The sequence below is a fragment of the Amblyraja radiata genome, chromosome 3 (genome assembly GCF_010909765.2).
Source record: "Amblyraja radiata isolate CabotCenter1 chromosome 3, sAmbRad1.1.pri, whole genome shotgun sequence".
NCBI classification, from domain to species: domain Eukaryota; kingdom Metazoa; phylum Chordata; class Chondrichthyes; order Rajiformes; family Rajidae; genus Amblyraja; species Amblyraja radiata.
This window is the reverse complement of record NC_045958.1, coordinates 76,407,546-76,434,148: the sequence shown is the minus strand read 5'-3', so window position 1 is coordinate 76,434,148 and position 26,603 is coordinate 76,407,546. Positions and strand designations below refer to the sequence as shown.

The following is a 26,603-nucleotide window of genomic DNA, read 5'->3' as shown; positions in this document are numbered from 1 at the left end:
CCCAAGATTGTAATTTACTTTTATTTTAAAGACAATTAATAAAATACAGCAATCCTGCAGAACAAAGTGAAAGTCAGGCCACTACAATAGAATGTAGTTAATCGTCCTATTTTGCAGCAACTGCTCGTTAATAATAATTAGTCAAATTATCATAAATTCAAAAGATAATATTTAATGTGGATGCTGCAATAATCATTGCAAAATCGTAAATATGGTTAGGTCACATTTTGTTCATGCATTCCAGGGCATCAGTTTGATTGTCTGATAATTGTTGGGGGGTGGGAAATAGACAATAGGCGCAGGAATAGGCCATTTGGCCCTTCAAGCCAGCGCCGCCATTCACTTTGATCATGGCTGATCATCCTGAAACCTGTCTTTACACTTGAGTGCTAAGCGTGTGCAAGCTCACCATCGCATAGCTGATTCAGGATATAAACCCGAGTGTGCAAGAGATGAGTGTAACTGGCAGGCAACACTCTTGCAATAATCTCTCCACCATTTTTCTTTCACAATATCATTCTGGCAGTACTGCATGTTCCTGTCTGAGCCAAGAAGGTTAACGGCAACGTGGCTTAGTTGATGTGCATGTCAGACACATTAAACCCAGTATACATTTATGTACCCACCCATGACAATGATTAAGCTGTGTTGGCATACCCTTTGTGGCTTCAATCCTCAAGATTCAGAGAGGAAATATTTAGCTCTCCCTGTGTAGCAATTAGTTTGCTCTTCAAAGGTTTTGATTTCTGCAATGCTGTGTCATTTTCATGGGTGTTTAGATGAGTTGAACTCTCATTGGATTTGGCTTCGTCATTAACATCACTGCCGTCATCACCATTGAGGTCAGAGTCATCAGTGCTATCAGCATCTCCATCCTCATCGTCTTCGCTTCCCTTTACGCAACCTCTTGTGCCAGGATTTGTTTCAGCTTCATCTTGTTTGGTTTGGGTTTCTGAAGAAGTCAACCTGGGAAGTGGGTGAGTAAAGCTTTATTATTCAGCAAGCATCAACCAGTGGGGGGGAAAGAAATTGCATTTATGCCCATGGTCATTGAAAGACAATTCTTTTTTTTTTAAGAAGAATAGTCACAGTTGCAAGAGCAACTTGCATAAATTAGGATCCACAAAGAGATTGCATAAATAATAATCAGAACATTGGATTTTAGACTATTTCTTATATATTTGTATGTTCAAGGAAAGAGGGTATGACTGACAAATCCAGCATTAATTGTCCATCTTCATTTGCTCTTGAAGTTACTGAGCTGGCCTTTTCAGAAGCAGTTACGAGTCAACCAGACTGCTCTGAGGCTGAAGTTTCATGGAGATCAGACAGGGCAAGGACTGAAGAAGGTTTGAAGAAGGGCCCCGACCCTAAATGTCACCCATCCTTTCTCTCCAGAGATATTTTCTGACCGCTGAGTTACTGCAGCACTGTGTTTATTCAGTGTAAGGAGACCAGATGTTTCATGAAGATGAAGAAAGGTTTTCTGATAGTCTGACTGCTTCAGAACTGATATGAACTTTTTAAGTCTTGCTTAATTTTAAATTATTCCGCTTTAGTTTATACACTGTTTAATGGTGTTTTGCATTTTCCCATCATATTGTTTTAATGATCATTATCATGTATACTATGTATACTGTGAAGTTCAGGCGACCAAGGAATTCCATTGCATCTATATAACAAACTAAATCTAATGTGATCTAATTGTGTAGATGGACCTCGATGGAACACACTGATTCAGTGGAAGACATGCCTTTCCCAGGATTTAGGCACCAAGCATCCACTAGGGAGACCAACTTCCCACATAATAAAGGGGGAGCTGGGTATTGTTATTTTTTCAAAACCAAGAATAGCTTCAAACTTTTTCTAAGGTTTATTGTGACCTCACCTACAGCTCAGAAACTCCTATTTATGCACAGGCTCTAATCACAAGGGATTGGACCAGTTCCAGACCATGTGTTTTTCTCAGACTCTGCTGTCATCGTTGTTTACATTGCTGGTAAGGCAGGAACAGGTACCCGTGTTGCACAGCTGGGGTCAGTGGTCTTTGTGGTTTCTCCCAGACAGGACCCAGCATCAACCCGAGAGGCTGCAGGCTCTCCGGATGCAATACTGGAACCCCCGCAGAACTGGCTCTGCACAATCATAAGAGATAGGAACAGGATAAGGCCATTTGGCTCATCAAGTCTACTCCGCCATTCAATCATGGCTGATCTATCTCTCCTTCCTAACTCCATTTTCCTGCCTGTCCCCATAACCTGACACTCCTTCCAATTAAGAATATATCCACAGAGCCATAATCACAGCTAGGATTTGGGAGGGAAATCTCAGCCAAGCTCTGTTCACTGGTATTTCTCTGCATAAGTGAGAGCAGTTTCTATGACCTAGGAAGGATTTCTTTGGGAGTTACAGAATAATGTAGAAACTTGTGTAGGAAGGAACTGCAGATGCTGGTCTACTCCGAAGATAGACACAAAATATTGGAGGCAGCATCTCTGGATTGAAGGAATGGGTGACGTATCGGGTGGAGACCCTTCTTCAGACTGATCAAGTAAAGATGAGGGAGTAGGGGCCTGGAAAACGGAAGTTATTGAAGAGACGAAGGGCATGTGAGGTGTCTTGGACCTAGGTCAGGAGGGATTGGACCGGGGGGGGGGAGGGGGGGATAGCATGGAGACGAGTTATGTGGAAATTAATTCAGTGGGACAGGAGCAAGCAGAAACAATGGGTCTGCCCATTGCCCAGTTATGAAAATTGCCCAGTTATGTCAAATTCATAGAGGAATACAGTACAGAAATAGGCCCTTCGGCCCACTGTGTCCATGCTGAGCACGAGCACAAGCGACAAACACGCACGTATCAGGAAATTTGGGAAGCTGTGCAAACCACAATTCCCAGATTACCCGGCAGCTATGACCTTTCATGGAAGCAGTCATAGAGTTTGGTTCACCAGCACTGCTGAACGAAATCTTCCCAATGAACGTGTGCCAGGGTCCTTTAAAAAAAAAAAAGAACAGTGCTTGCTCCAGGTGCAGTAAACCAATTCCATTCAGTTGTGAGAAACAACTGAATGGAATTGTATAGGATAGTGTTGATATATCTGGTGATCGCTGGTCAGCTATTCTTGTCAAAGCCTCTCGTGCAACGCCTCAGTTCTGCCCTTGGCCGCAACACGGCACTTCGCCTCAATACAGCCTCTCTAACAGCCCTTTTAAACAGTTCTGAAGCTGGGAAAGATGAAAGGAAAACACAAATGCTGGAGCAACTCAGCGGGTCAGACATCATTTGTGGAGGGAATGGACAGCCAATGTTTCCGGTCGGGACCCTTCTTCAGACTGGAATTTTTTCAGAAACTAAAGGAGGCTGGTTTACATCAAGCTCCTATCAGCGCTTGTTGGGTGGACCTTGTTGTGGCTTTACACCACAATGGGACTTACACCTGTCACAGGGCCTCTACATAGGATGGCGTCTGTGAGATCATTCTCCATACAATACAATATATTTGTTGTCATTTGAACCTCATTGAAGTTCAAAAGAAATTTGGTTTCTGCAGTCATACAACAAGAAAAGAACCAAGACACAAAACAATTTACACAAATATCCATCACAGTGAATCTCCTCCTCACTGTGATGGAAGGCAAAATCTTATCTCTCCCCTGCACTCCCCATTACCTTTGGTATCCAAGGGGTTTAACCAAGAACAATATTTGGTAATCACACTGCTGAGGGTGTTTGGTGTTCACAAATCATTAGTCACTTTCATACATTGCAATGGTAACTACACTGAGAAAAGTACCCGTGACTGTACACTTTGAGATCCTGAAATGCAATCCTTCATAACAGAATAGTGGAACAGACCTTCAGAGCCGAATAGGATTCTATTATCCCAAAATATATATATTTTAAACCAAGACTGGGCATTGAATTTGAAATTAAAACATTAATTCAAGAAAGGATAAAGAGCCCTGCACTACACGATATCACAGGAAGTCCAGATGATGTCACATCGCTTGCCAAGAACCGACTATTTTACAATCAAGATGACCTTAAACTCCAATTGGAAAACTAACAACTGGAGAAACAGCACGATTACCTAAAATCCTCACAATTCCGGCACATGTAAACTGAGTGTGCAAGCTACGAGTTGCTGGGTCTACCTACTAGATTATAGCAGGAAGCATGTGAAGGCTCTATTGATGGGGTACAGCTGGAACGGCTGGCAGGAGTATTTGCAGACATCTTTAACCTAGTCCAAGCTGAGGTTCATGCCTACTTTACAAAGACCACTGTCATCCAGTGCCAAAGAGTAACAAGGAAACGCGCTGAAATGCCAAGCACCTGGTGGCTCTGATATCCACCATGAAACATCTGACATCAAGTATGAAGTGCTGTGAAACGCTGGCCAGGGTGCACATCGACTCCAGCCTCCCAGACAGCCTTGATCCATTGCCATTCGCCTACCACTGCAACAAGTCCCGAGGACATGCCATCTCCATGGCCGTACACTCATCCGTGGAACACCTGCACAAGGACTTCTGCATCAGTCTTCAACTTATTGACTATAGCTCTGCCTTCAGCATCAAACTTCGTACAAGATTCCTCACTTCACTTCTGGACCTAGGACTCAGATGCAACCTTCCCCTGCCCCACCCCTGTCTGCAACTGGATCCTCAACATCCTGACCTATGGACTGCAATCTTTCCCAGCAAGGATGTACTTTTGCCCCTAACAATACTCCCTGGAATCTAATTGTTGTAGAAAAGTAGCTGTCCCTGAACCAAGTGTTGTGAGACTTCAGACTTCTCTGCCTCGTGTCCAATGGTAGCAAGAAGAGGGCATAGCCCAGATTGTAGGAATCTTTGATGATAGATGCCACCATCTTAAGGCAGCACCTCATCTAGATGCATTCAATGGCGTGGAGGTCTGTGCCAATGGTAGTCTGAGCTGCGTTCATCACTCTCTGCAGCCTCTTGCATTCCTGTGTTTTGAAGTTGCCTTACCAGGCCATGGTACAACCAGTCAGGACACTTTCAACAGTGCATACAGTACCCTCCAGAATGTTTGGGTCAAAGACCCATAATTTATTTATTTGCCTCTGTACTCCGCAATTAGAAATTTGTAATAGAAAAAATATCACATGTGGTTAAAGTGCACATTGCAGATTTTATTAAATGCCATTTTCATATATTTTGGTTTCAACATGTATAAATTGCAGCTGTGTTTACACATAATCCACCCCCCCACCATAATGTTTAGGACATATGGCTTCACAGGCATTTGTAATTGCTCAGGTGTGTTTAACTGCCTCCTTAATACAGGTATAAGAGAGCTCTCAGCACTTAGTCTTTCCTACAGTCTTTCCATCACCCTTGGAAACTTTTATTGCTGTTTATCAACATGAGGCCAATGAAAGTCAAAGAAGCCATTATGGGACTGAGAAACAAGAATAAAACTGTTAGAGATATCAGCCAAACATTAGGTTTACCAAAATCAACTGTTTGGAACATCATTAAGAAGAAAGAGAGCACTGGTGAGCTTACTAATCGCAAAGGGACTTGCAAGCCAAGGAAGACCTCCACAGCTGATGACAAAAGAATTCTCTCTATAATTAAAAAAAATCCCCAAACACCTGTCCGACAGCTCAGAAACACTCTCGGTGTCAGGTGTGGATTTGACAATGATCCCTGTCCCCAGAAGACGTCATGAACAGAAATATAGAGGCTACACTGCAAGATGCTAACCATTGGTTAGCCGCAAAAATAGGATGGCCGGGTTACAGCTTGCCAAGAAGTACTTAAAAGAGCAACCACAGTTCTGGAAAAAGGTCTTGTGGACAGATGAGACAAAGAATAACTTATATCAGAGTGATGGCAAGAGCAAACTATGGAGGAGAGAAGGAACTGCCCAAGATCCAAAGCATACCACCTCATCTGTGAAACACGGTGGTGGGGGTGTTATGGCCTGGGCATGTATGGCTGCTGAAGGAACTAGCTCACTTATTTCATTGATGATATAACTGCTTATTGTAATAGCATAATGAATTCTGAAGTGTATAGACACATCCTATCTGCTCAAGTTCAAACAAATGCCTCAAAACTCAGTGTCCGGCAGTTCATTCTACAGCAAGACAATTATCCCAAACATACTGCTAAAGCAACAAAGGAGTTTTTCAAAGCTAAAAATTGTCAATTCTTGAGTGGCCAAGTCAATCACCCGATCTGAACCCAACTGAGCATGCCTTTTATATGCTGAAGAGAAAACTGAAAGGTACTAGCCCCCAAAACAAGCATAAGCTAAAGATGGCTGCAATACAGGCCTGGCAGAACATCACCAGAGATGACACCCAGCAACTGGTGATGTCCATCGCAGACTTCAAGCAGTCATTGCATGCAAAGAATATGCAACAGAATACTAAACATGATTACTTTCATTTACATGACATTGCTGTGTCCTAAACATTATGGTGCCCTGAAATGGGAGGGACTATGTATAAACACTGCTGTAATTTTTACATGGTGAAACCAAAATGTATAAAAATGGCCTTTATTAAAATCTGACAATGTGCATTTTAACCACATGTGCTTTTTTCTATTACAAATCTCAAATTGTGGAGCACAGAGGCATATAAATAAATGATGGATCTTTGTCCCAAACATAAGGAGGGCATTGTATGTAGAGGTTTGAGAAGGAGTACAGGAAGGAGATAGAAAGTTTAGTGTCATGGTGTAAAGACAACAACCTCTCCCTTAATGTCAGCAAGATGGAGCTGGTCATCGACTTCAGGAACCAGGGTAGAAAATGCACCCCAGTCTGTATCAATGCTGTATTGAGAGCTTCAAGTTTTAAGGTAAATACATCACCACCAATTTGTCTTGGTCCAATCGCAATGACACTGAGGCCAAGAATGCACACCAATGCCTCTAATGCCTTAGAAGGCTAAGAAGGTTTGGCATGTCTCCAAAAACTCACTAATTTTTATATATGCACCACAGAAAGCATCAAAAGGCGCAAAAGCTTCAAACCATGTACTATGAGACTCAAGAATAGCTTCTTCCCTGTTGTTATCAGACTCTTGAACAGACTTCCCAAATGCCATGCATGAATTCCAGGTCTCTAATCTTTGCTCTCTTTTTATCTACATTTTATTTGAAGCTGCACACCATATTCTACACTCTGTTCATTTTATTTTTTGCACTGCCTGATGCACTTGTGGATGGTATGATTTGTTCAAATAGCAGCTAAAACAGTTTTTCACATATCTCAGTACGTGATAATAATAAACCAATATCAATAATTTCAGTATCAGTTAGTCTGCAGGAAAATTGATCAGGTAATTTGTCCTAGTACACCCTCCCTAACATGATTGTGGATATGTCCACACCTCAAGGACTGCAGTGATCCAGGAAGGCAGCACACCATCACCTTATATTTGAGGATTTCCAATCTGCTGGGACCGTTCCAGAAATTGGGAATCTTGTATGATCATGACCAATTAATCTATTATCAGTGTAGCCACTTTTTGTTGAGAAGGCAAGCCATTAGGTCCAGTGAATTATCAACCTTCAGTGCCATTGGTGTGTCTGGCAGTTTTCCTCAAGCAATTTGATCTTTTTCCGTCGCCTTTCCCTTTTGCGTATGGATTTTCTAGTATTATTTGAATGCTTTTAAAGTCTGTTATCATGAAAACAAAATCAACATGTTCAAAGTCTCTGCCATTTTTTTTATTTTTTATTAATTCCATAGTCTTCCCCTCTAAGAGGCAAACTTTTTGCAACTTTTCCTTTTTAATGTTTATAGAGAGCAACAATAAATTCTGGCTTGTTGGTGTTGTCTTTGTTAAGAAAGAAGGCATCCTTTTCAGGTCACAGAGAGCTTATCAATGAAACAGCCTGATTATTGTGAACTAAAAGAATTCCACTGGTTTTGAACCAACTGTAAAATCTGTCACAAACTACTTACGGATGCACAATCTCTTCTTTCTTCCCACATTTGGCACAGAGTTCCAGTTTGAAAGCACATGGTTTACACATAATGTGGTAAGAATCCTTCACCGTCTTCTGAAGGCATTTAACACTAAACAGGATTTTGAAAAATCAAAATATGATGAAAGATATTAAAAATACAGAAAATATTTAAAATCACAATTCAGGCTCAGCGTGTAAATAGTATTTTTTGAAGGTTTTCAACATTTAAAACGTTGAAAGTTTGAGAAGCTTGAAAGGCCACACCACAGAAAGAGGCAGCTCAGTCCATTTGATCAGTTGTGGTATAAGCCATCTGGCTGAATTCCAAAACTTCCAATGTCCTCATGAATGCAAATATTAAAGTAATTCAAAAGGGAATTAACAAACTTAAAGTTCATGTTACCGTTTTGCTGATCAGAAAGGGCAGCAAGGTGGCGCAGTGGTGGAGTTGCTGCCTTATGCCCCTGTCCCACTTAGGAAACCTGAACGGGAACCTCTGGTGACCTTGTGCCCCACCCAAGGTTTCCGTGCGGTTCCAGGAGGTTTTGGTCATTCTCCCTAATGGTCGAAAGTGGTTTCCGTGTAGTCGAGGCTTCTTCTACGTTCCTGCGATTATTTCAACAAAATCAAACCGGCCTCGACTAAAAATAAGTTGCCGTTTGGTCGAAGCCAGTGGAGTGGGGTTGCTATTTACATACAGGCAGTCGAAGGCAATCGCCTTCGCTGACCGGCCATTTTGATTGGCTCATTGGAGTTTTCAGCAAAGATCCTATAGGATCTTTGGTTTTCAGGACTTAGAAGATTCGCCGGAAGGTAAAATGCCCGCTAACTTTATTAAACTAATTAAAACTGTCTCCACTCCTTCTCCCCCCCCCCTTCTCTCCCCTTCTCTCCCTCCCTCCCGCGCTCTCTAAAGGACTTACCAGGACTAAACGGCTGTGGCAGCCGTTTACCTTCCTCTTCATCGCGCAGACAGTGCTCCTCCGCAGTCCCTGGTCCCCACCTTGTGTTTGAGTGTTGTGTGTGTGTGTGTGTGTGTGTGTGTGTGTGTGTGTGTGTGTGTGTGTGTGTGTGTGTGTGTGTGTGTGTGTGTGTGTGTGTGTGTGTGTGTGTGTGTGTGTGTGTGTGTGTGTGTGTGTGTGTGTGTGTGTGTGTGTGTGTGTGTGTGTGTGTAGCAAAGATCCTGTAGGATCTTTGGTCAGTAGATGCAACTCACGCTTCGGTCAAGGCTTTCCAGGCGAGTGACCAAAACCTTTGGCGACTCATGGAAACCTTGGGTGGGGCACAAGGACACCAGAGGTTTCCGTTCAGGTTTCCTAAGTGGGACAGGGACATTACTGTGCCAGAGACCTATGTTCGATCCTGACTGCGGTGCTGATTGCACGAACTTTGTACGTTCCTTGTGATTGCGTGGGTTTTCTCCGGGTGCTCCAATTTCCTCCCACACTCCAAAGACATACATGTTTGTAGGTTAATGGCTTTGGTAAATTGTCCCTAGTGTGCAGGATAATACTAGTGTACGAAAATTGCAGGTTAGCGTGGACTCGAGAGATTGCTGGTCAGCGTGGGCCAGAGATGCTATTTCCATGCTGTTTATCTAATCTAAACTAAATACTCCATCATCATTTACATCAATAAGTGTCTTTTTACAATACTGCACACAAAAATGAGACAGGGGGTCAAAATTCAAATTCCTTCAAAAAAGTTGACAAGCACTTTATTGGGTTCATGACTAACATAGTATCAACAAATAATAAGAAAATAAAACATATTGATGGCAAGTTTCCGAAAATGGCATCAGATTACACAAATACATTTTGTGTAACGGTTGTCGCATGGTATCCACCAGTGACCTCGTTGGCACAGTAAACGCACGTATTTCTTATTCCTTTCTATGTTTATGAATACCACATGGAACAACAAAATTGCAAATACCATTTCCACTTCATTCACCTGATCATGTAGTAGAATTCTGCATCCATGTGAGTGGACACCGCAACGACCATTACACATCATACATACAAACGTACGTTGCGGTGGACACCAAAAGGTTTGGTGTCCCAGAAAACAAACGTTTCATTATTAGTGAGAACCAAACATTTGCACCAATGTGATCTAAACGGTAAATTACCTTATGGATTTGAGCTATCGATGGCCGATGATTCGTCAGATCGTTTGATTTGAGCTGATTTTTCTGCAAGTAAAATGTCTCCGTAACGGTCGTTGCAGAGCTTCCCGAAGTTGACACGAAGGAATTAAGTTAGCGACTTGGTCCGTACAAAAGGTAAACAAGAGACATTGTGTTCCCAAATTAAAGATTGGCTCAGTTTCTTAGATTTGATGACCATGTCCAAAAATGATTTTGTATTGATTTTAAAATGTCGGAAAATATATCGTAAACGATCGTTTGCGTTTTTGACACCACGATGCTTTTGGATATATTAAATTGGAAAATAAGAAAAAAAAATTAACAAGCCCAAAAATCACTACTACCATAGGATACCTGGTTGGGTTTCTGAAATGCATTAGAGGTTTGGAGCCTCCGTGATTTAACTTACGGAGGTACCGACCTCGATAACGGTCGTTGTGACAATGGACACCAAGCACAAAGACCGTTACAGGATCTTTATTGGACTGTATTTTTCTCCAGGTATTGATGAGGATATTTCCTTATCATAGAAACATAGAAAATAGGTGCAGGAGTAGGCCATTCGGCCCTTCGAGCCTGCACCGCCATTCAATATGATCATGGCTATCAGTCTGAAGAAGGGTCTCGACCCGAAACGTCACCTATTCCTTCGCTCCATATATGCCGCCTCACCCGCTGAGTATCTCCAGCATTTTTGTCTGCCTTCGATTTTTCCAGCATCTGCATTCTTTCTTAAATATTTCCCTAGATCATTATCAAAACGTATATGTATGAGGGGCCATATGAAGTTTATATTTGAATTAAATATTTATGACTAAATGTGGCAGCGTTTTTAATGTCACATTTTTGGTGTCCAAATTGGTGGTAAAACGATAAAGATTTGTCTGTCATGAAAAAAGTTTTTGACTTTCGCTTTCAGTTATCTAATTTATATCTGTTATTTATAAAGTTTCACATGATAGGTAGATTTTTGTTAAGAACAGTGTATTGGTGTGAAAAACTGAATAATTATCTTGTTCCTCAAAATCTCTCCAGTATTGTAAAAAGACACATATGTGTCCGTAAACTTTCAAAGATGATTGCTTAACATTTTCAATAGTCACCGATTTCTAACTACTCCAGTCTTTATTGTCCTTCTGAGTCCAGCAGGAATGAGGTGATCTTCTCATAGCATCAATCAACATCACCCTGTTCAGCTAATAAACATAGAAGTCGAGCCTCTCAGCAGAATTCCTCCTCCCCTTCCCCGCCCCGCATGGCAGGCAGTGCAGCCACTTCATACCTCACACATTGATTGTGATTTTACTTCGGAGTCACGTGAGTGATTCCGTGAAGAACCCGTTCAGCACGCATGCGCGGCATTACGTCCAGCAGAGCAACAGCGGCACAGCGGGAGTCGGGCTCTCCCGCTATGGAGGTGAAAGAACGGACCGTCAGGTAAGCTGACGTCGGTTTCCTTCACAGGGAGCCTTCTGCTGTCCGGCAGAGAAGAAAGGCTCTGCAACAAATCTGTTCCCCGCTCGACTTCATGGAGGAGCCTTCCATCAGGGGGGGCAGCAACGGAACAGACCTGTCCCCGCTCGACTCCACGGAGGAGCGTTTTCCATCGCGGGGGCAGCAACAAGGCGGTAGGACCGCTAACCCAGCGCTCCGCTATCCCGACACCGCGCCGAGCCCAGCCCCGCCAGCGCCTCAGCAGCGGGCTGGAAGTAACGCCACGGAGGCGTCCGGCCGGTGGCTCCGACTTATCGGACGGGACGTCTTTCCACCCGCACGGGAGGAAAGACAGCCGCCTGCACAGACCTGCCCCACGCTCGACTCCACGGAGGAGCGTTTCATCTCGCGGGGGCAGCAACAAGGCGGTAGGACCGCTTACTGGGCGGTCCGCTACCCCGACACCGCGACCGAGCCCAGCCCCGCTAGCGCCTGAGCAGCGGGCTGGATGTACAAGCCAAGGAAGAGGCGTTTCCGGCCGGTGGCTCCGACTTATCGGACGGGGACGTCTCTCCACACAGGCGGGGGAGAGACAGCCGCCTGAGCCGCATGGAGCGGCTTTTGGAGCAGGAGCTCCAGCGAGGTGCACCCCAGGAGGGGCGCTCTCGCAGAGAGGGGTCAGGCACTCCCTCCACAGTGCCTTGTGCACTGTCCATTGCTTCCTCCTTTCCAGAGGATAGCTTTGGTGACCAGGACTGGGCTGGTCAAGAACAGGGGCAATGGCTGAAGATCTCGGGAGTATGCAAGGGGTGCAGGAACAGGAAGAGCTGCTAGGTGTGGTGGACAGCTACGTGGAAACCCCACGTACAGGAGGCCGTTAAAAGCCTGACGACAGCCATCACATCGTTTTTTCTCCTCGTTCCATGGACAAATACGGAGATGACCACAACCTTCGTAAACAAGTCATAAGACCTGCCATAAAATCCTACATTGCGGGGTTGTGCATACCCCAGCCACTGAGCCAGACCCACTGCTCTTTGGGGAAAAAACCTCACAAAGCATATGAGGGACATGCAAGAGGTTTTACAAAACTTTCGGCTCATGAGGGCAGGGCCGGGACGAGTAACCAAAAACAGTAATTCCTACACAGCAGCACCCCATCGCATCCATCAGTCAACGTCTACCATATCGGTCTGATGAAAGCTCGGGGTCCGCATCTATCACCGAAAGTCTTCTTTAGACCAGGGCCCAGAGCGGACCCCATGGAAAATGTGCCACCCCCCAACGTCACCGCCACGTCAGACGACGTGCAACACTCGTTGGACCGGCAGGAAACAGAAGAATACCCATAACCATGGGGGTAGACCCCTACCATCAAAGACCCCTACCACCCATCGCATCACATATTCTCCATCCTGCCATCTGGGAAGAGGTACAGGAGCATTAGCTGCAAAACCAGCAGGATGCTCCTCAGCTTCTTCCCGCAGGCTATAAGACTGATAAACGGACTTAGCCCCCTGCCAAAGTATCGCGCACCAACCATCAACCTGGACACACTGCAGCAGCTGTCGATCGGAACGCCTGTTGATGTTTAGTAGAGAGTAGAGTGTTTAATTTAATTTGTTCATGATATATGTTTTTTATTTCTAGTTATTTGTTGTTATTTGTACTGCACACTGAATGGACACTGGTTGAGTAACGTTTTTTTGTTTCCTCTGGGTATGTGAGTACTCAGGAAAATGACAATAAAGATATACTGATACTGATACTGAGGTGGGTCTGGTTCCTACCAGTATATAGAGTAATACTAACACATGGGAGTCTATCACGAGTGATCAGTATATACTCAATGGCATTAGTGAATACAATTCATACTAGAAAAATTGCCACCAGGTCAACATTCACCCCAGAGGGTATTTTTTCCCCTCTCCGTTAAAGAAACAAGAGGGACAAGCTGAACTGGTGAGAATAATTACAAAGGGTATCATGGGAAAACCTGAACCCTTGCAATTTGTATCAAATATATTCACTAAACCCAAAAGAAATGGTGGATGTCGCATCATCATTGACTTAACTTCACTAAATATGTTTGTTAAGTATATACATTTCAAAATGGAACCGGTTGTTACTGCCAAACAACTAAATTCCAAAGGATACTTCATGGCAAGCATTCATCTTAAAGATGACTATTTAGTACCATTCACAAGGATCATCGCAGATACCTGAAATTTACCTGGATGGGGCAGCTATAGCAGTTTAAAGCGTTACCCAATGGGCTCACATCAGCCCAAGAGTGTCACCCAGACACTAAAACCAGCTCTGGCAATATTCAGAAGACAAAAACATATTGTCATGGCATATTTTGATGATATCCTAAATGGTAGGCAAGACCATGAATTTGACTATGTTAGCTGTTCAGCTACCAAACAGTTATTCGAAACCCTGGCATTGTCTTACATCCTAATACATCTAAGTTGAAGCCATCCTCTATCATGGACTACTTGGGCTTCACAATTAATTAAGTCTACGTGACTGTAACATTGTCAAGAGACAACATAGTTGAATTGGCACAATCATGCAACAATTTAATGGTCAACAAACTACCAACTACTCGACAAGTAACAGAGTACTTGGGAAAATGGTAGCAGCATTTCCGGCTACATAATTCGGACCTTTGTACCAAAAACGACATACAGGTCATTATTGATCATTTCATGAAGTTACCCACTGAAGTAATATCAGAACGACAGTGGTGGGCAAAAAACGTTTGACATAGTTTCAGCCTATTATTATCACTAACCCTACGTCAGTTATCCAAACAGATGCCAGTACTCAAGACTGGGGAGCAACTAGCTCTATATCCAGCACAAGTAGTAGATGGACTAACCCAGAATCATCGTTACCACTTACACTGGGCATTAATTATCTAGAGATGTTTGGGTGACTTTTATGGTTTAAAAGCATATGCATCAATATGCATCACTTGCATGTACGGTTATAAATAGATAATACTACGGTGGTGGCCTACGTTAACCATATGGGCGGCATAAAATCGGTATCATGCGACAAGTTGGTCAACACAATTTGGCAATGGTGTGTCCAAAGACATATTTGGCTATCAGTAACTTACCTGCCAGGTAAGTTAAATACAGTGGCAGACACCAGGTCACATAAATTTAATGACAACATCGAATAGATGTTAAAAACCCCCCAAAAATGTCACAAAAATTATCAAGCAATATGGCACGCCAGATATCGATTTATTTGCATCAAGGCTACATCACCAGGTACCTATGTATGTCGCTTGGGAACCAGACCCTGAGGCAGCAGCGGTAGATGCGTTCGCGCTGGATTGGGGAAATTCTTCTTCTATGCATTTCCACCCTTCTGCCTCATCAGTCGGGGACTACGCACAGTACAAATGGACTCTGCTTCAGGTATTTTGATAGTACCCGACTGACCTACACAGCCATGGTTACCAATACTCCATGACATGGTTGTTGTAACTCCAATGGTGTTCCCCAGTGACCCAGAGTTATTAACACCCAGTGTCGGGCACAAGCCACCCGTGCCATGAAAAAAATCAAACTCCTGGGTTGCAGATTCTGCACAAACCACTTCTGGGAATGGGATTATCATAACAAACCGTCTACACCATGTCAGCATCCCTCCGAACATCCACTGAAAAACAGCACTTGTCCAGCATCAAAAAATGGGAGAAGTACTGCTTGGATATAGGGACCACCTACTCAACCGCTACAGTTACCAACGTACTGGAATTCCTGGTGAACCTTCACCACGATGAAGGACTTCAGTTACAGAGCCATCAACACAGCTAGAATTGCCCTGCCTGTCTATTTCAAAACCAGCTCCAGGACAACAGGCCATGGGGTCCCACCAGCTGGTGGTCAAACTAATGAAGGGTATTTACAACTCTAAACCCCTAGACCAAGGTACACCCATATATGGGATGTCAGTGTGGTCCTGACATACCTCAGGGGATGGCCACCAGCCAGATCCCTCAACCTGAAACCATCTATGTTCAAAACACTCATGTTGATGGCACTTGTAGCTGCACAGAGGGTCCAGTCACTACACCTATTGCGACTGGACACCATGCTCACAGCTCCAGACCAGATCTCTGTCATTGTCCAGGGAATGGTCAAACAGAGCAGACCAGGAACACCTAATCCAGTCGTGGAATTCCGGGCTTACCCGCCAGAAACACGGTTATGTGCCATGACCCTATTATCCTACATAGACACAACCAAAATATTCGAGGGAGATGAAAAGCCTTGTGGGTCAGTCATAAAAAACCTTATGGTCGGGTGACGAGCCATTTCGGGATGGCTCAAGCAGTTGCTAAAAGCTGCTGGGATAAAAACTAACATGTACAAAGTTCATTCCACCAGGGCAGCATCCACGTCGACGGCTAAAAGAATGGACGTGCCTATAAACCACATCCTGGCTACAGCAGGATGGTGGGGGGAAAGACCGTTCAGAAATTTTATAATAAGCCGTTGGCAAAACCTGTTTTATTTGCAGAAATGATTTTACAGACTGCAAATATTTAATTTAAGCCCAGGGGAACAATTTAATTTCTTTGTTGTTATTGTTAAAAAATACCATTGTGTTTTTCTATAAACAGATTCATTGGTTGATTACGATAACACACTTCCTCCCTCAAAGACTTCGGCAGTGATGTAGTATTAACTGTTACACGGTTTGAAATCACAGAGCTTTGAAATCTTCACGGAATCACTCACGTGACTCCGAAGTAAAATAGTAAGATTAAACGAGAACTTACCAGTTTGAAGTTTGATCTGTATTTTATGAGGAGTTACGATGAGGGATTACATGCCCTCCGCTCCCACCCTCAATAATATGGGTCAAATTCATAAACTGATGTCTCCTTATCTTTACTATGTTTACTTCAATAACTGTGTCTATCTGCGATTCCACACCGCTGCTTTGAAGTATCCCGCGCATGCGTGCTGAACGGGTTCTTCACGTAATCCCTCATCGTAACTCCTCATAAAATACAGATCAAACTTCAAACTGGTAAGTTCTCGTTTAATCTTACTATTTTATTGTACAAGCAATCTTTTCTTCTTTACCCTGCACCGCCCCACCCCACCAATGGGTTATAAAAGGTTTTTTTTTTTTTAAACAAGCTGAAAATTAGTTTGCCGTGAGATGAGAAAGGCATTCTATATTATACAATTAATGACCACTTGCTGAACCAAGATTACCAAGCTATTGGCAACCTTGTTTTTAAGCACAAAGAGAATTTGAATCTCATTACAAGCCTGCTCATGATGGAGTTTGAACACAAAGAAGCAACAATGCAAGATTCACATTTAGCTAACTAAAGTTAAATTCCCATGGATTCTCCATTCGAGTATTTGTTAACAGTGGGGGAGGGGCAGTAGAGGGGTAATGCTTCATGGTATGCTTCATGCTTTATTTCTTTCCCATTGATCATGGAAGAATGGATGTAAAACCCTAATCAGGTTGCAACACACTATCCAAGCATTATGAATTCCTGATGGTCTACGGAGTCCCCCACACAATATCAGGCTTTTTGGCCCTACCTCTCCGAGCCAGTGTTAATGGTCACATACCATTCCGCTTCATCTGATGTTTTCTAAACATCTCTATTCCTTTCCTATCCTTTATTTTCGTCTCTCACATTATGACACAGGAGGACATTCAGTCCTTCGGGTTCAAGCCGGATCCCAGCAGAACAATCCATTCCCATTCCTGTTTTCCTAATTTCCCAGCACCCTACTCACTCTGACACATGCCCCTCAACTCCTTTGCCATCCACCAACACTGGGGATCATTTGGAGTTGACAGTTAACCTACAGGCACCTCTCTGGGAAGTGGGAGTGAGTCAGAGCCCCCAGTGAAAAGAAAACCCCGACGGCAGCACCTGTTGGAGGATTACAGCCTACAGCTGCTGAACCATCCTCTTCCACTCCATATTCCTTTCTCATTTGCATTTCTCAATGCGTTCCTCTTAAATGCATTGATGGCAAGTACATCAAGGATTTTGATACCTAACTGTGAAAGAGTCAATCATTGCCATGCTACCTCCACCTATGAAAACCCAAATTGAACTGTCTTTCATTCTTCAACCCCTGCTTGGAAAAGTTTATTTTAATTCACTAATATGATGCAAGCTTCACACAAGTCCAGAACTTATTACTCACTGTTGGCCGTCACTGAGAATGAGGTAGTGAGCAGCAATGCACAAACTGTGGTGGTCCATTTGGGCCAGGTGCTATCAGGCATGAAGTTTCAGAAAAAAAGACACAAAGTGCTGGAGAAATTCAGCGGGTCAGGCAGCATCCCAGGAGAACATGGATAGGCAGCGTTTCGGGTCGGGACCCTTTATACTGATTTGGGGGAGGGGGCGGGGGGGGGATGAGAGAGAAAGAAAGCTTGAAGAAAGGAGGCCCAGGGCAAATGCCAGAGATGTATAGACAGAAGGTGTGAGACAAAAGGATTGAAGATTTGTGAATTGTGAAGCCAGAGGAAGAAATGAAGGTGGAGGGGGAAGGGGAGAAATAGGTGTGAGTTCAGGCAGGGCACAGGGGAGTGGGGGAAAGGGTGTGGAGAAGGGGGAAGAAAGGAGCGGGTGGGGGCGGGCTTGTTAGAGGTTACCTAAAATTAGAAGTTTCAGGATTAAGGCAGGATAATGTGTTAGATGGTAGTGAACTTGCAAGGTGACATTCCAACTTATTGTCAATTCTCACTTTAAAGGAGGCTGGCTTAGCTGCTGAAGTAAAATTTGTAGGTGGGACACATTGCAGCACAGAGAACTGGTGATGAGGAAGCGCACATTTAGGGCAATAATAATAGGGTGCATATCAAGCAGACTGCTTGGGTCATATTGAGCTTCTTGAGCACCTTTGGAGCGGTATCCATCTCGACATGAAGACAAGTTCCTTTACACTCCTGCTCGTATGTGAGTACTGAAGATTTGACAATTATTTCCTCTACTATTCTACCATCTATTGCAAAGTTGTATATAGGGTTAATCTGATTCAGTCTTCAAACATTTACACCAATGTATTGATAAAAAGTGTAGCCCAAGTGAGACAATGGAGTGGTCCAAGCTTGCATCCTCTCCTAAAGCAGTACCAGGAAGCTGAGATAGACTAACAATGTGCCCAGAACTGAAATAAGCATGCATACAACATCATGCAAAGAGATGAAATGCATGGTCAAATATTAAACACCCAATCAGATTCGGGATAAAAACAATGAAAATAATCACCGGGAGGGAAATATTTTGTCTATAATTTCCAGCAGCACTACCATCTTGAAATCCTTGCTCAAGCCACTCGACAATGTTATGGAAGTCATCATGGTTATAGCAAGAGAATCATAGGGATTTACGGTCCAGGAGAAGTCATAGATTCGAGATATTCCCCCATGTTACTGACCTCACTGCCAAGGAAAATAATTTATTTCTGTTCACAAACAGTATAATCCTCCCTCTGACTCTCCATTTTCCAACATTCCCCAGGCCCTACCTGCCCTGGTGTGTCCACCTTTTGCTATGCTAAAGGCACCGCACAATTGGAAATGGTTGTTATTGATATGCATTTGAGCAGTCATTCTCGTGCACCCTGAAAAGTTTTATTGGAAAGGTTATCTTTTAACTTACCATCTCCGAGCCTGACTAAGTGGCTTATACTTGCTATATTTTATTTTCCATTCCAACACTTCCTTACATCTTTTGCATACACCTTCAAGCACGATAGCGTTTAGCCTCTGTGAAGCAAGAAACATTACTGTGTTAATGTTACTACAATAGTTACCTGATTAGCTATAAGTTAAAACATTGAAACTATAAGAAAGATTAAATAAGCAAAATGTATTTTCGTTAGAAAAGACAGGGGAGGAGGGAGTTAACCAATAACAGGTCTTGGACGGGGGGGGGGGGGGGGGGGCGAAGACGAGACTCGGAGACTAGTCACATCCTCGACCAAGAAGTGACTGAGAAACGGTTTTCCCCTTACCCTCCCCACCTCCCCCACATAAAAAGACTAAGAAACCTCCAAAAACATACTTTTTAAACAGACTAAAAATAACAAAAAGATGTAAAAACAGACAGACTGTAGGCAGAGGCTGCCGTCATATGGCACCCTTAGTGGTCTTTGAGATCTTAGGTTTGTAATAGAAAAAAAAAAATCACATGTGGTTAAAGTGCACATTATCAGATTTTAATAAAGGGTATTTTTATACATTTTGATTTCACCATGTAGAAATTACAGCAGTGTTTATACATCGTCCCCCCATGTCAGGGCACCATAATGTTTGGGACACAGCAATGTCATGTAAATAAAAGTATTTATGTTTAGTATTTTGTTGCATTTCCTTTGCATGCACTGACTGCTTGAAGTCTGCGATTCATGGACATCACCAGTTACTGAGTGCCTTCTCTGGTGATGCTCTGCCAGGCCCCGTATTGCAGCCATCTTTAGCTTATACTTGTTTTGGGGGCTAGTACCCTTCAGTTTTCTCTTCAGCAAATAAAAGACATGCTCAATTGGGTTCAGATCGGGTGATTGACTTGGGTACTCAAGAATTGACCATTTTTTTAGCTTTGAAAAACTCCTTTGTTGCTTTAGCAGTATGTTTGGGATCATTGTCTAGAATGAACCGCCGGCCAATGTGTTTTGAGGTATTTGTTTGAACTTGAGCAGATAGGATATGTCTATACACTTCACAATTCATTATGCTACTACCATCAGCAGTTGTATCATCAATGAAGATAAGTGAGCTGGTACCTTCAGCAGCCATACATGCCCAGGCCATAACACCCCCACCACCGTGTTTCACAGATTAAGTGGTATGCATTGAATCTTGGGCAGTTCCTTCTCTCCTCCATACTTTGCTCTTGCCATCACTCTGATATAAGTTAATCTTCGTCTCATCTGTCCACAAGACCTTTTTCCAGAACTGTGGTTGCTCTTTTAAGTATTCTTGGCAAACTGTAACCCGGCCATCCTATTTTTGCAGCTAACCAGTGGTTTGCATCTTGCAGTTTAGCCTCTGTATTTCTGTTCATGAAGTCTTCTGCGGACAGTGGTCATTGACAAATCTACACCCGACTCCTGAAGAATGTTTCTGATCTGTCGGACAAGTGTTTGGGGATTTTTTCTTAATTATAGAGAATTCTTCTGTCATCAGCTGTGGGGGTCTTCCTTGGCCTGCCAGTCCCTTTGCGATTAGTAAGCTCACCAGTGCTCTCTTTCTTCTTAATGAATGTTCCAAACAGTTGATTTTGGTAAGCCTAAGGTTTGGCTGATGTCTCTAACAGTTTTATTCTTGTTTCTCTGTCTCATAATGGCTTCTTTGACTTTCATTGGCACAACTTTTGGTCCTCATGTTGATAAACAGCAATTAAAGTTTCCAAAGGTGATGGAAAGACTGGAGGAAAGACGAGGCGTTGAGAGCTCTCTTATACCTGCATTAAGGAGGCAATTAAACACACCTGAGCAATTACAAACACCTGTGAAGCCACGTGTCCAATCATTCGGATGGCGCCGTGAGCCGGCAGCCTCACCAACAACTGTTCGTCCTTTCCACTTTTTTTTTGTTTTTAGTGTCTAAAAGTGTGTTACAATACAATACAATACAATACAATTCAATACAATTCAATTTATTGTCATTTGGACCCCTTGAGGTCCAAACGAAATGTCGTGTGTTTAAGTGTGGGGGTGTGGGCGGGAATTGGGGGAAACTTTTTTTAGGCACTTACCTCGGTGGAATGCGACTTTTCTCCTAGTTTCCTAACCGGAAGTGGCGGCGCTGCCTTAGCAGCCGCCTGCAGTCCGTCTGTTTTTTCTTTTTTTGTTGTTTTCTCGTCCTGTTATAGTTAGTTAATTTTAGTGATTAGGTTGTGTATGTGTGGGGTGGGAGAAACTTGTTTTAGTCTTTCCTTCGGGGGAATGCGACCTTTTCTTGTCTTATCCCCCGTCTCCGTCTGCGCTGAGGCCTAATGGCAGAGCTGGCGGCCTCCAACTGGGACCGACCTCGAGGCTCCGGAGGCAGAGCCAGCCAGGACTTACCAGCGCGAGGCTGGCTGACTTCAGGGCTGTGGCGGCATTCCAGCGGCGGCCCGACCGGGGCTGTGGCGGCATTCCGGCGGAAAATGAAATGCCTAATGAAAACAGGTACTCCCTCTTGGTAGCTGTCGGGGCAGACGGCTCTTCCAGTCTGAACGGCAGACAGGTCGGTGACTCCAATCCTAGCTATGAGACTCGACCGACGTAGGGCAGAGCCATTGCGGTGGGTGGCTCCATTGTCCGGGGTGCGGACAGGAGATTCTGTGGTGGCAGGCGAGACTGGTCTGTCGCCTCTCTGGTGCCAAGGTTCATGATGTCACGGACCGACTTCAGAACAACCTCGAGAGGGAAGGTGAACACCCGGAAGTAGTTGTGCACGTGGGCACAAACGACGTCGGGAAGGAGAGGAAGGAGGTTCTGCAATGTGAGTTTAGAGAGTTAGGAAGAAGACTGAAAAGCAGAACCTCTACGGTGGTTATCTCCGGAATGCTTCCAGTACCTCGTAGTGGTGAGGGCAGGAACAGGGCGATAGGGGATCTGAATGTGTGGTGGGGGGCTAGTGCAGGGAGTAGGGATTTAGAATTATAGACCACTGGGATCTCTTCTGGGGTAGAGGTGACCTGTACAAAAGGGACGGGTTACACCTTAACTGGAGGGGGACCAATGTTTTGACAGGCAGGTTTGTTAGTGCTATACGTGTGGGTATAAACTAAATGGCGGGGGGGAGGGGTTGACAAATTGGGAGTATAAAGATGGAGTTAAAGGGGAAGTGAGTACAGGAAAAGTTACAAAAGACTCCCAAGTTAATGGGAAGGAAAGTTTGAGAGGGGATGAGAGAGAGGGGTCAGGGCCAATAGTGACCAGTGTGAGAGGAGAGGTGAATACCGAAGTTAAAATGTTGTATATGAATGCGCGAAGTATAAGAAATAAAGTGGATGAGCTTGAGGCTCAGTTAGAAATTGGCAAGTATGATGTTGTGGGAATTACAGAGACATGGCTGCAAGAGGGCCAGGGCTGGGAACTAAATATTCAGGGGTATACGTCCAATCGAAAAGACAGACAAGTGGGCAGAGGGGATGGGGTAGCTCTGTTGGTAAGGAATGAAATTTAATCCCTTGCAAGGGGTGACATAGAATCAGGAGATGTAGAGTCAGTAAGGATAGAACTCAGGAACTGTAAGGGTAAAAATACCCTAATGGTAGTTATCTACAGCCCCCAAACAATAGCCTGGATATAGCGTGCAAGTTGAATCAAGAGTTAAAATTGGCATGTTGCAAAGGTAGTGCTACGGTTGTAATGGGAGATTTCAACATGCAGATAGACTGGGAAAATCAGGTTGGTACTGGACCCCAAGAAAGGGGGTTTATGGAGTGTGCTGGAGCCGACCAGGGAGAAGGCAATTCTGGATTTAGTGTTGTGTAATGAACCAGATTTGATAAGGGGACTCAAGGTTAAGGAGCCAATAGGAGGTAGTGAGCATAATATGATGTTTTCATCTACAATTTGAGAGGGAGAAGGGAAAATCGGAAGTGTCGGTATTACAGTTGAACAAAGGGGACTATGGAGGCATGAGGGAGGAGCTGGCCAAAGTTGACTGGAAAGAGACCCCAGCAGGGATGACAGTGGAACAACAATGGAAGGTATTTCTGGGAATAATACAGAAGGTGCAGGATCACTTCATTCCAAAGAGGAAGAAAGATTCTAACAGGAGTAAATGGCGACCGTGGCTGACAAGGGAAGTCAAGGACAGTATAAAAATAAAAGAGAAGAAATATAACATTGCACAGATGAGCGGGAAGCCAGGGGATTGGGTAACGTTTAAAGAGCAACAGAAGATAACTAAAATGGCAATACGGGGAGAAATGATGAGGTACGAAGGTAAGCTAGCCAAGAATATAAAGGAGGATAGGGTTAGGTTCTCGCCGATGTAGAGAAGTTGACACCTGGAACAGCAGATGCAGTAGATGAGGTTGGAGGAGGTGCAGGTGAACCTTTGCCTCACCTGGAAAGACTGCTTGAGTCCTTGGATGAAGTCGAGGGGGGAGGTAAAGCGACAAGTGTAGCAGCATTTCTTACGGTTGCAAAGGAAAGTACCCGGGGAGGAGGTGGTTTGGGTGGGAAGGGACGAATTGATCAGGAATTTACGGAGGGAATGGTCTCTGCAGAAAGCAAAAAGGGGAGATGGGAAGATGTGGCCAGTGGTGGGATCACACTGGAGGTGGCGAAAATGTCGGAGGATTATATGTTGTATGCGACGGCTGGTAGGGTGGACGGTGAGGAGAAGGGGGACTCTGTCCTTGTTACGAGTAAGGGGATAGGGAGTAAGAGCAGAGATGCGGGTAAGAGCGGAGCCATTGCATACAACATATAATCCAGTCGTAGCATACAACATATATCCAGACGTCGCATACAACATATAATCCAGCTGTCGCATACACCATATAATCCTCCCGCAGCTCCGCACTTACTCTATAGTGAGAAGGGAAAGATTTATTTTGGAACCTGAGGGGCAGCATTTTCACACAGATGGTGGTGGGAATATGGAATGAGCTGCCAGAGGACAGTTGAAGCAGGTACTATAGCAACATTTAAAAGACATTTGCACAGGTACATGGGTAGGAAAGGTTTAGCGGGATATGAGCCAAACGCGGGCAGATGGATCTAGTGTAGATAAGGTAACTTGGTTGGCAATGGCAAGTTGAGCCGAAGGACCCGTTTCCGTTCTGTAGGACTCTCTGTCAGTGGAACTGAATACTTTTATACCCGTTTTGAACATTCAAACAAAGTTCCAACAATGCACAATCCCCACCCCACCGCCACTATCCCATTCACCCCAGTGGCAGAAGTCAGATCTGCTTTTACGGGAGTAAATTTGGAAAACAGCCAACCCAACCTGATGAGAGTCTTCACCAACATCTTCAACCTCCCCCTTCAACAGTTTACTGTCCCCGTCTGTTTCAAGGGATCCTCCATCATTCCTGTCCGCATGAAAGTAAAGTAACCTATCTAATTGACTACTGGCCAGTAGCGCAACATTGACCATAATGAAGTGCTTTGAAAGACTAGTAATGGCCCCATCTTCATCAGTTGCTCAGATAATCTTGACTCCTTGCAATTTGTGTACAGGACTCAGTCTGAGTATGTCATCTCTTGTGCACTGCACTCAGCCTCTGGATCAATTTGACAATAAGAACATCTATGTCACCATGCTATTTGTTGACTATAGCTCAGCCTTGAACACCATAATGCCAAATAAATCCATCTCTAAATGTTTAGATCTTAGTCTTGCAACTGCAACTGGTTTCTGAACACCCTGACCGGCAGACCTCAATCGGTTGGAATTGGTAACAACACCCTGCCCTCAACACTGGTGCCTTGAGATTGTGTGCTCAGTCCCCTGCTCTACATCCATGACTGAGTGGCCAAGGACAAATTCAACTTGTGTAGGAAAGAATTGCAGATGCTGGTTTACATCGAAGGTAGTCACAAAATGCTGGAGTGACTCAGTGGGACAGACAGCATCTCTGGAGAGAAGGAATGGGTGACGTTTCGGGTCGAGACCCTTCTTCAGATTGATTCTGTCTGTCTGACAGTCTGAAGAAGGATATCGACCCAAAATGTCACACTTCTCTCTAGAGATGTTGCCTGCTCCGCTTCCACTCCAGCATTTTGTGTCTATCTTCGATAAAGCCAACTAGATCTTTAAGTTCACCGATAATACCACTATTGTGGGCTGGATCAACAACAATGATGAGAAGAATGGGGAAGAAATATGGAACCTTGCTTCATGGTGTCAGAACAATAACCTACCTCTTAATGCCAGCAAGGCAAAGGAGTCGACTGTACACCTAGGGAAGTGAGTTGGGGGAGGGGGGTTGTGAACACAATCTATCCCAAACAATAAAACTCCTGTAGAGATAGTCGACAGCTTCACATTTTTAGGCATCCAATTCGCCAGCAACCTAATCTGGTCCCTTCACATTGATGTAGTTATCAAGAAAGCGCACCACCATTTTTACTTTCTTGTGCATCTGAGAAAATTTGGCATGTGCACAAGGATTCTCTCAAACTGCTACAGATGCACTATAGAAATTATTCTGACAGGATGCATCGCAGCCTGGTACGACAACTGTTCTATTCTCGATCGCCGTCTACCCGTAGAGAGTAGTGAACAACACCCAGTCGATTACAGGCTCGTCACCTCCTTTCACCCAGTCCATCTTCATGTTGCATTGCATCAGGAAGACTAGAAGTAGCCTCAAAGATGATGCCACCCTGGGCATTCCTGTCTCCTTCTGGGAGAAGATACAGAAGCTTGAAAGCCTAGAACAAGACTTAAGAACAGCTTCTTTCCCACTGCTGTCAGACTCCTGAACCAATCACTTCGTTCACAACACCCTCCAGGGGTTCTGCCACGTACTTTTAATCGCAATTCTACTAAATTTAGTTAGTATTTTTTGCACTACAATCTTTACACCGTTCTCCCTTTCTTGGTTTAATGGTGTAGAGTCGAGTGTTAATTGTTATATGGACCAGAACAGCGAAATTCTTACTTGTTGCAACTTTACACACATTAAACACAACAAATATACAATAAACGTTCAGTTACCCTTGGTGAACCATTATTCATCAGTGTATTTATAGCTGTATCTATTATTACCGTGTATACCGATTACTCTGAGTTCCAGATGGACAAGGAATTCCATGATGTGTGTGACAAAAAACTAATCTGAATCTGACATCCATTCAAAAACTGAAGTGATTGCTTACCTTTATCTTATTAGTTTTGTCATACTTGTCATTTTTAAACGCAATACAATTTTGATGCTTCTGTGCTCGCTTTCTTGAGACATTTCCCCTTTCAGAGCTCATTATATTCCTTTGTTAAATGGGTTTTTTTGGCGAGCCACATGCGCTCCAACAACCACAATTACCCCGGAAGTTGATGGGCAGAAATCAATCACATGGAAAC

General features: G+C 43.9%; 1 protein-coding gene across 2 annotated transcripts; it reads right to left on the bottom strand.

Moving 5' to 3' along the window:
• Nucleotides 1–26,603, bottom strand: c3h9orf85 (chromosome 3 C9orf85 homolog). 2 transcript variants are annotated; one of them, XM_033018129.1, is made up of 4 exons: nucleotides 26,402–26,603; nucleotides 19,225–19,331; nucleotides 7,959–8,072; nucleotides 1–966 (listed from the first exon to the last, which is right to left on the bottom strand). In XM_033018129.1, exons 1-4 carry the CDS (start codon nucleotides 26,501–26,503, stop codon nucleotides 669–671), a joined length of 621 nt encoding a protein of 206 aa, XP_032874020.1. In that variant the 5' UTR covers nucleotides 26,504–26,603; the 3' UTR covers nucleotides 1–668. The 2 variants fall into 2 exon arrangements, with proteins under 2 accessions (XP_032874020.1, XP_032874021.1); XM_033018130.1 differs by lacking the exon at nucleotides 7,959–8,072.